At 42.6% G+C, this 11,124-nt stretch overlaps 1 protein-coding gene across 1 annotated transcript; it reads left to right on the top strand.

Annotated features, from left to right (window-relative positions):
- Window positions 1-2,243: 2,243 nt before the first annotated feature.
- LOC115244856 lies at window positions 2,244-3,071 on the top strand. Its single transcript, XM_029822848.1, has one exon. The coding sequence runs from the start codon at window positions 2,244-2,246 to the stop codon at window positions 3,069-3,071; it is 828 nt and encodes a 275-aa protein (XP_029678708.1).
- The last annotated feature ends 8,053 nt before the right edge of the window (window positions 3,072-11,124 follow it).

Raw genomic sequence — 11,124 nt, 5'->3', positions numbered from 1 at the left:
TGCAGCAGCAGCTCAGGGTAGAGCAAGGAGTCATTGTGGCATCCTGGAGTCTTCGCTTTGGAAGAAGAAGACTAGTCAACCCATTCAACATAGACTCGTCGTTCACTGATTGTCAGGACGACAATCTTGAGGAGAGGGGGGGCAGTGTTACGCCCGTCTGTGTGTACTTCGTCTCTGCGAATCGTCTGCGGTAGTTAATCCTGAAGTTGCTCCCGTCTCTAAGAGATCATCTCCAAACACGTTGCTAAGGGTTGTTGTAAAACAACGGCGAACATCTTGAGAGTATTCGGCCATCTTGAGAGTCTCGCATCGGTGGTGATTCCGATCGGACGTATCGGCTGATTTACGAGACTATCTGTTCTTTGCTTTGTGTTCTGTGTTCTAAGCTGTTATTAAAGTTCCTTTCGTTCTTTTAAAAAAATGTTTATTATTTACTTCGCGGTACGCAAGTGTCGGTTGTGTCACGCGTATTCGAGTAATATCGAAGTCGACGCGCGGGCGCAACAATATATACGGTATTATGCAATGTTTAATTTCAAATTTGTATGAAAATGCTTTTTTGAGTGTTACACATCAACGGCAGTTACTAATTAAATCAGTTACAGAAACTTTAAACAGAAATCATTTAACTTCCAACATATTCAATGAGACATGTATTTGTGGTTATACTCACGCAAAAATTGTACTGGATATTTTAAAATCTATGGCAAATATATTGTTGAACAATTATAGGAAGTTAAAAACTAATTACTATTTAGGAAATATGAACGTAAAGAAAAGGAAGCTCTAAACATTATTATAATTTAAAACATTTCTCATACATTGTAAGATATTCAAATAGATTAAAAGATTATTTTTAGAAAAGTGCAATTATGTTGTACACCTAATATATTATTTTGAGTGCAATTTTTTAAATATTTTATACCAAATATGATTTTATTTTATGTTTCGTAGTTCATAAGATTATGTTTCATATGATATGAAAAGTTTTCTGTTTGTATAAAGTTATATTTTATTATTATAGAATTATTATTTTAAGGAAACAATGTATTAAATCTTATAGTAAAACTAAAATAAAGGTTTGTTATGTTTCATGTCGTATCCACAAAAAGATTTGATTTTAATATTTGTGATATTATGTTATTAAACAAAATTTATATAATGAAGGTATTTTAAATAATTTAACTAACTTAAATTTAAATGTCAAATAATCGCGGGCTAAATAAGAGCCAGAACGCGGATGGTAGTGCGTCAGTTTCATAAGTTTTCTAATATTTAAAGAATCAGGGAATTGTTACAAAATAAATTGTATTTAACTCTATTCATTTTCAAATATTTAAATTTAACAATTTAAAGAAATTAAGGCTCTCAAATGACATCACAAATTTCAAATAATCGCAGGCTAAATAAGAGCCAGAACACGGATGGTAGTGCGTCAGTTTCATAAATTTACTTGGTGCTATACCAAGATTTTTAAATATAATCTCAATTTTATATTTATAATAACCCCTCTTTACCCCCCTAGAGAAACGAAGGCGAGGAAAATATTGGGGCGCAGTCGCTAAATCGGGAATTCCCGATTCAGCGACTTCGCCCCAATATTTTCCTCGCCTTCGTTTCTCTAGGGGGGTAAAGAGGGGTTATTATAAATATAAAATTGAGATTATATTTAAAAATCTATCATAGAAAACTTATTTTTCTATGAAACTGACGCACTACCATCCGTGTTCTGGCTCTTATTTAGCCTGCGATTATTTGAAATTTGTGATGTCATTTGAGAGCCTTAATTTCTTTAAATTGTTAAATTTAAATATTTGAAAATGAATAGAGTTAAATACAATTTATTTTGTAACAATTCCCTGATTCTTTAAATATATTAATTAAAACACGATACCGATCATGTTACTTTTTCCCTAGGACGGAAACGTGAAAAGTGAAAAATTAATTTCAATAATAAAAATTTTTACTTTTCACATTTCCGCCCTAGGGAAACTGTTACATGATCGCTACCCTGTTATTAATTCAATATTTTAAAAGAGGTGATTTGAAAAAATTCTATCCGTTAGTCTAGTAGTCAGGCTTAGGAAATTTTTTTTACTATTTTTCCCGTGTTCCTTGTCAAAAATGTTTTCAGAAACGACCTTTTAAATAGGGGGCCACAGTTATCGTAATCGTGCCGTCAGGCTGGCTATTATCAGCTGATGCAACGTTGCCACATCGAGTAGGGCGGCCTGGAAATAAAGATGGCCGTGGCTCATCACATTATCAGCTCTCAATCTCTCGAAGAGGAACTTCGTCGCTTTTGGGAGGTTGAAGAACTCCCACGACAATCAATTCTTACGCTGCAAGAAAAACAGTGTGAAGAGCATTTCTGCTCGATTCATTCTTGCGATTCCGACGGACGGTACATCGTTCGTCTGCCGTTCAAAACGATTCCTCCGATCGATATCGGTAATTCAAGATTCCGCGCCGAAAAAATGTTAAATTCACTAATACGGAGATTTCGTGATAAACCCGAGATAGCGAAAGAATATTCCGAACTTATCTCCGAATATCAACGTCTTGGGCATATGCGCCCAGCGCCGATGCCTCAAGGTGACATCGAACAAACTGTCTATCTCCCGCATCACGGGGGGATCCGGGAAAGCAGCTCAACCACGCATCTTCGCGTAGTTTTCAACGCTTCGAGCGTTACTTCGAACGGCACATCCTTAAACGATCATCTATACGCCGGTCCTAAATTACAAACCGATCTCATGTCGGTAATATTACAGCGGCACCGCTATAAATACGTGTATTTATCCGACATCGCGAAAATGTATCGCCAAATTCTAATCGATCCTTGCGATACAAATTATCAGCGGATTCTGTGGAAATCATCGTTCTCGGAACCTCTTATCAATTATCAACTCATAACGGTTACGTATGGAATGGCATGTGCCCAGTTTCTTGCCCTTCGGGTATTAAAACAACTAGTCATCGACGAAGGTCAGCACTTTCCGCTCGCAGTTCCTATTCTGAGCGATAATATCTATGTCGACGACCTACTCTTCGGAGCTGATACAAGTTGAATCCGACAAGTGCGCGATCAATTAAATTCGATGATAAAACGCGGCGGATTCGTAATGAGAAAATGGGCTAGTAATTCGCCCTCTCTTCTCGATGATATGGACATAGCAGACCATGGTTTAGCCACTAAAAAACCTCTTGCTGAAGATGAACAAACCAAGATCCTCGGCATCAGGTGGAAGCCGGCAAACGATGTTTTCGAGTTTCGCGTGTCGCTAGCTGATAACGCCCCGGAGGCCAAGCGATCTTGTCCGCGATTGCAAAGTTCTACGATCCGCTCGGGTGAGTCACTCCGGTCACGATTACAGCAAAAATCTTTATGCAGCTACTCTGGCGAATTAAAATTGGTTGGGATGACGCGATTTCCGAGTCACACATCGCAAAGTGGAGAAACATTTATTCTCGACTCTCACATCTCAGTAATTCGCGAATGATGCGCTGGGTTGGTCTCGGATCGGACACAAATCACACCGAAATACGTGGATTTGCGGATGCATCTACCCACGCGTATGCCGCATGCGTCTATATCAAAATTATTTCGTCAGCAGGCAAAATTACGACAACGTTGCTCGTCGGGAAATCAAAGATCGCGCCGCTATAATCTCTGAGCATACCACGGCTCGAATTATCCGCAGCATTATTACTAGCACGACTCGTCGAGTTCGTTCGCGGATCGAACGGTTATAAGAATGTCCCGTGTTATTGCTGGACAGATTCCACGATCGTGCTCGCGTGGGTAAGTCAACCTCCTTCCCGATGGAAGACTTTTGTCGCAGATCGCGTTAACGACATTCAGACTCGTTTTCCAAATGTCGAATGGCGGCACGTGTCAACGGAAGACAACCTCGCGGATTGCGCTTCGCGCGGAATATACGGCGATGAAATTATCAATCGCGAGCTATGGTGGCAAGGCCCTCCATGGCTGCTCTACAATTCTGATCAATGGCCGCGTAGCAATGCGCGTCTTCCCAAGGAAGCGCCTCTCGAAGAGAAGGTTAGTTCGCTGCAATGCTCTCAACCGCACTTCACGTGGGACCTCGCTTCGAAATATTCATCGTGGCCACAATTAATTCGAGTCACCGCGTATATCTACAAATTCGTAAATACTTGTCGTCGTAATCACTCTCGTCGCGACGTAAACTCATCGCCGCTCTCGTCTGTATCGTCTCACCCTCCGATATCAAAAAATGCTTCGCTTTCTGCATCAGATTGCAACCTCGCTAAAACATTCTGGATCAAGACAATACAAAGCAGCTTGTTTCCATCGGAAATAAACTCCTTATAATAAAAACAGAGTCTCTCGTCGAGAAGCTCAATTCTCTCTCTTCGACCGTTCCTTGATCAGGACGGAAGTCTTCGCGTGGGCGGACGGCTCAGCAAAGCCCCGTTGCCAATGCCGGTTCGACATCCGATCCTTCTCTCATCTCATCCGCTAGTCACATTGATGGTGCATCACGCGCATATACGAGCGCTGCACGCCGGACCGCAACTCACGCTAAATACTTTGCATCGCGACTACTGGATAATTCGCGCGCGCAATATAGTCAAATCCGTCATCCACAAATGTCACGTGCGTTTGCGAGCGAGCCGCGATTCCTATACAAATCATGGGGGATTTACCCGAACCACGAGTGTCGGAGAGCTCTCGCTGTTTTTCTCACTGTGGCCTCGACTACGCGGGACCCGTGCAAATTCGCGCCTCAGCAAAGCTTACATTGCGCTTTTTATCTGTTTAGCAACAAAAGCGATCCACTTAGAGTTAGTGGGAGATTATTTCACGCCCGCTTTCTTAAACGCATACTCTCGCTTTTGCGCTCGTCGCGGGTTACCGCAATCTATGTACTCGGACAACGGGACCACGTTCGTTGGGGCGGACCGAGAATTAACTGTCGCGTACAGATCAACGTTACAAGATCCGAATTTTCTGAACATGACCGCCTCCGATAACGTAATGTGGAATTTCATTCCCCCGTCTGCTCCACATTTCGGCGGATTGTGGGAGGCGGGCGTCCGAAGCATTAAAACTCATTGCGTCGCGTGTTAGGTAATCATACTCTAACATTCGAGGAATTCTCGACGTTATTATGCAGAATCGAAGCGTGTCTAAATTCTAGGCCGATTGCGCCCCTCTCCGATACGCTTGAGGACTACAAGTGTCTAACCCCCGGTCACTTTTTAATCGGATCCGCGCTTATTGTCAACCCGGAACCATCATTGCTCGATCTCAACGAAAATCGTCTTTCGAGGTGGCAGCTCGTACGACACGTTACCGAGCGATTCTGGAAGCTATAGAGTAACGATTACTTAAATACGTTATAACAAAGAGCAAAATGGCGAAAGGTCAAGCCGCCGATTAAACCCGGGCAAATTGTTTTGTTGCGTAATCCGCTGTTACCCCCCTGTAAATGGGAGTTGGGCCGAGTGACACGCTGTCACCTCGGCTCCGACGGCTTCGTACGGGTCGTCACCGTAAAGACGGCCACCTCCGAATTCAAAAGACCGATTGTTAAACTGTGCTTACAACCGGTCAATATTGAGGCGACGAGCAATTAAGTATCTCCGTTGCGGTACAATTTATATTCTTACTATAAGTTCTTAGATTAAGTTTAAAAAATGTCAAGATGCGACTCCTACTCCGCCAGGGCGGGCGGAACGCTCAATACGTCACTACGTCACGTAGACGAAAATCATCTTCGCCTGTGTCGTTAATTGCTGCATATGCTCTTGACAAATCAATTAACGGTCTTGTATTAATCATTTTGGAACTATCGTTCCAAGGCGGGCGGTATGTTCAAAATTCAAAGGGTCGTCGCCGTTAAATAAAAATAATAAGAGCCTAACTCAAAACACGATCGAGCGAGAATAAATAACACCACGTTCAGCTAATCGGTGCGTGCTTGTTTGCTTCATAACACATGAAAAACTGTGACAAACAGCAAGTTCTCGAAGGTTCGACATCGAAAAACTTTATTATTTCCATCGGCAGAGCGCAAGCTTCCGCGGTCGACCAATTTAGTCTGCCTACGACAAAGATTCGAGCCGATCGACATTCATCGATCTCGATCAATTCTCTTTCTTTATTCTCGCTCGTGTCGAAATTACCGTAGCTTACTCGTCTCGAAATCGTCCGAATCGTCTCGCATCCGATCGCGTTCATATTCTCGCGGCGGTCAATTCGGTAATATCTCAAATCGTATTCTTTAATTCTTTTGTGCTGAGATATTGTGAACGTTAATTGTTTGGAGTCCGAGAGTCGACGCTCGTTACCCGTATCGCAAATGTCCTCTGCCTCGCGTTAAATTCCATCCGGCGTCCGCGTGCAAGATTTCCGTCCTCGCGAGAGTTTCTAGCAAGAAGCTCTTCAAGATTCCCGAAACGCGGAAAAGGGCAGTATTTAACAGGACATTGTGAAGATTTCCGTCGGAGTCGCGGAATACGTGCCGTCGCTCGCTCCTATTGTTCTCAAATAAACGAATATTTAGAACAATCTGCACTCGAGTGTTCTCTCAAACTATCCTTATCCTCCAGCGGATCTTCGGATTCGCGCTACACACAGTTTCTTGCTCATCTCTGAGCGATTCTGAAAGATTCGGGCGATCTCGTCGAGGTCGACTCCCGAACATATTGGTCCTTCGAGCCGGATAGAAGCGTGTGTGGAGGATAAGTTTGCGAGTGAGTGATATTTTGATACATCTACGATGTCGGAGCACTTTGTACCTCAACAGCAGCTGCAACGGTCGATCGAACGCTACCTCGATAATTTCAAAAAAATCGACAGGAGCAATCTAACCCCGGCTAAGGTGCGCTCGAGGATCTCAACGCTCAAGGAATACTCCGCGTTCAGTCAATTCTTCAACGGACATACAGATTTGTCGCAGAGGATCCCGGAAGCAACCCGGTCGTCCTTTGTCTACTTCAAGGACAATTATTTCGATTCGATTTTCGCAGCCTATCAAAACGCTCTGGACCACATGGCAGAGATCTTGGAGGAATTGAAACCGGCCGTGAGTCCAAATCTATCCTTTTCCTCGACGAGGCTGCACGCGGAAGCGTCCGCGTTTTCTTTATCGCATCTTCTGCCCATTAAATTACCTCCGTTCGACGGTAATTATGACGAATGGGAACAATTTCGCGATCGATTTACTACGCTAATTCGAAACAATACCGAGTTAACTGACTTTGCGCGTATTCATTTTTTATCATCGTGTCTGAAAGGTAGCGCGCTGGAATGTATCGCGAATATTTCTATAACGGCCGCTAATTTTGAAATAGCGTGGAAAGCCTTGACTTCGCGATACGAAGACAAACTGCGGTCGATAAACAAACATCTATCGACATTGCTCAATTTATCTTCTATCACGCGCGAATCTGCTACCGAGATGCAGACGTTATGCGATAAAGATAATATTGCGGTAGCATCATTGAAAACCCTTGGTCGAAAACCGGAAGAACTCTGGAAAGATGTTCTAGTTTACGTAATTGTACAAAAATTAGATCCGGTAACGCGCAAGAGTTGGAATGTAAGCATCAGCAATACAGATGCCCCGCCATCTTACGATACGTTAATCCGATTTCTTCAGTCTCGCACTCGTACGTTAGCGGCATCCGCTCCCGCGTCCGTCTCTAAAAATGTAAAACGTGTAAAACCAGTTGCAATATCGCGAGCTCATGCCGCTATCGCATCCACTAGCGCACAATCGCAGTGTCCATTGTGTCCAGCTCGACACTTTATTAATGAATGTCCTGCGTTCGTGGTCAAAAATGCGAGTCAACGTCGCGATATAGTAAAGCAACAAAAACGTTGTTTTAATTGTTTAAGCTCGAAGCATTCAGTTCAAGAATGCAAAAGTAAATATTCGTGTCGGATTTGCCACAAAAGGCATCATTCGATGCTACACGTTGACTCGGATTCCGTAGCTTACTCGTCTCAAAATCGTTCCGAATTGTCTCGCATCCGATCGCGTTCATATTCTCGCGGCGGTCAATTCGGTAATATCTCAAATCGTATTCTTTAATTCTTTTGTGCTGAGATATTGTGAACGTTAATTGTTTGGAGTCCGAGAGTCGACGCTCGTTACCCGTATCGCAAATGTCCTCTGCCTCGCGTTAAATTCCATCCGGCGTCCGCGTGCAAGATTTCCGTCCTCGCGAGAGTTTCTAGCAAGAAGCTCTTCAAGATTCCCGAAACGCGGAAAAGGGCAGTATTTAACAGGACATTGTGAAGATTTCCGTCGGAGTCGCGGAATACGTGCCGTCGCTCGCTCCTATTGTTCTCAAATAAACGAATATTTAGAACAATCTGCACTCGAGTGTTCTCTCAAACTATCCTTATCCTCCAGCGGATCTTCGGATTCGCGCTACACACAGTTTCTTGCTCATCTCTGAGCGATTCTGAAAGATTCGGGCGATCTCGTCGAGGTCGACTCCCGAACATATTGGTCCTTCGAGCCGGATAGAAGCGTGTGTGGAGGATAAGTTTGCGAGTGAGTGATATTCTGATACATCTACGATGTCGGAGCACTTTGTACCTCAACAGCAGCTGCAGCGGTCGATCGAGCGCTAGTGGGTTCTGCCCCCCCTACGGGGAGCTCCACTTCCAGAAGATATAACCTAACCCAAACCTATGTCCCAGGAGTGAATTATTACTAATACTACTTATTTTATATATAATAGTAAAATTAAAAGGGACAATATAAGCAATGTTGTAAAATTGTGTTCAAAATATGTATGCGAAACAGACAGATATCTAAGCTCTAAAATCGTTGCTTGTACGAGACGATAGAGCAGTAGAAATACAACATATTTTCTATCTCTACATATTTAACACAACGTGAAAAGCTTGAATTTTATTGCTCCTTCTAAAGTATGCACATATCCCTGACTCTAATTACTCTAGGTCAGTGCTCGGAGATAGTTGCCATTTTCGGGCCGATTCCGTGGCTCACGCCTATTGCCCCCCACTCACCGCTCGTGCGTTAGCGACGAGTCGCCAGATACGCGTAACTAAGGAGCGCGACGCTTTGTCTCAGGAGAGTCCGTATATAAGAATGTCCAAGTATAATAGTAAGACAATACTTTTCTAAATGCACGGCGAAAATTTTCAAAATTAAAAGTTTTTCTTCAATATTTTATATTTCATTGATATAACATATTGAAGAAAAACTTTTATTTATAGAAAAGTATTGTCTTATTATTATATTTGGGCATTCTTATATACGGACGCTCCTGAGACAAAGCGTCGCGCTCCTTAGTTACGCGTATCTGGCGACTCGTCGCTAACGCACGAGCGGTGAGTGGGGGGCAATAGGCGTGAGCCACGGAATCGGCCCGAAAAGGGCAACTATCTCCGAGCACTGCTCTAGGTAATACTGTCGATAACGTAATTATAAAGCATTGGTAATATACCGATAGTTTTAGTTACAATTAGATGGGGGCGCTAACCCGTCGGAGTTCGCCAACCCCGCACTCGGCATTTCATCAAAGAGTATAAGTGAATTTAGAGAAGTGAGTTTAAAAGCTTTATAAAAAATATTTTGCAAAATAAAATTTTCGTGCATAGGTGTGTGTGCGAGATGGAGGCTGAAGAATAAAACAGAGCAGTGGATTAGTTACGTGATGTCGCGATAGACAGAGCTGCAATCGTACATGACAAAGACAGACATAATCGCACTATCTTCTCGTTCGCTTACTACGTACTGCATATCGCTTAGCTTTATTCTTCTAGCATATTCGCTTACGCGTTTACTCGCGCTTCTCTCTCTCTCTCTCTCTCTCTCTCTCTCTCTCTCTCTCTCTCTGCTCGTTCATTATTGTATTCTTTTATTCCCATTATTATATTCTTTTATTTGCTCAACTTTTATTCTTTCTATTCTCTTCTCCCTACATAAAAATAAATAAATTTATGTATTTACTTTTATTTTCTACAGCATAAATAAGATATACAATACAAGTTATTTTCTTCTTTTATTTCACTATAGTTAATACAATACATAATTACGTTTCACTATAGTTAAATACAAATGTCATATTTAGTGTCATTTTAATCGCAAAAATGTATTTAATCTATTACAATTATTTTCAGAAAAATAAAATGCGTAATATATAACTTTTATTTTCTATACAAAAATATAATAATGAGAATGAAAGAATAATGAATAAACAAAAAAGAGAGGAAGAGAGAAAGAGAGAGAGAGAGAGAAGCGCGAGTAAACGCGTAAGCGAATATGCTAGAAGAATAAAGCTAAGCGATATGCAGTACGTAGTAAGCGAGCGATTAGAAAGAGAGATACAGAGAGAAACAGAGTAAGCGTATGATCGAAAGAAAGATGATATTAGAAATTGCGATGATGTTAGTGCGTACATGTATATTACTCTCTCACGCATGAATTAAAGTTTGGTAATTTGTCAATTAATTATTGTATATAAAGCAGTAAAAATATATTGTGATATTGTCCCATTTCAATATATGGAACACAAGGCAAAAGATTGCATTTTCTATTATGCATGTTTGAAATAATTATGTTGGTAATGGCGGAAATAAAAATGTCGGTATTATCGACATTTTTAGTTACGTTTAGATGAGGGCACTAACCCGTCGGAGTTCGCTCGTCGGTTTTGGATCCCCTTAATATGTATATAATAATAGGCAAAAAGCGAATTATTGTTTACTCTGTAACGATATCGTTACCAGCCTCGCGGGTCGACCAGCCGCCCGCATTTTTGAGGCTCGGCGCCTATAGCGCCCCTAAACTTCCACACCCATGTCGCGGCCCCACCGTGGGGCCGTCCCATCACGCGCCGACTCGCGTGAGTGGGAGGTCGGCCGCCGGTACATAAGGCGCTCCGGCGAGCGTAGCGTTACCAGTTCCCGATCCCGAGTCCTACCTCGTACAACTCCTGATCCGAAACCTATACCGCGTTACACCAGGCTACGGGCTACCCGTAGTTACGCCGGGTTACCCGGTTGCTGGGACGGCGCACCTTACTACCTAGCGTTACACCAGGTCACGGGCTACCCGTGGTTATGCCGGGCTTCCCGGTTGCTGGGACGGCGCA

The sequence above is a fragment of the Formica exsecta genome, unplaced genomic scaffold (assembly GCF_003651465.1).
Source record: "Formica exsecta isolate Colony F162 unplaced genomic scaffold, ASM365146v1 scaffold874, whole genome shotgun sequence".
Classification (NCBI taxonomy): domain Eukaryota; kingdom Metazoa; phylum Arthropoda; class Insecta; order Hymenoptera; family Formicidae; genus Formica; species Formica exsecta.
This window is presented reverse-complemented; position numbering and strand designations above follow the sequence as displayed.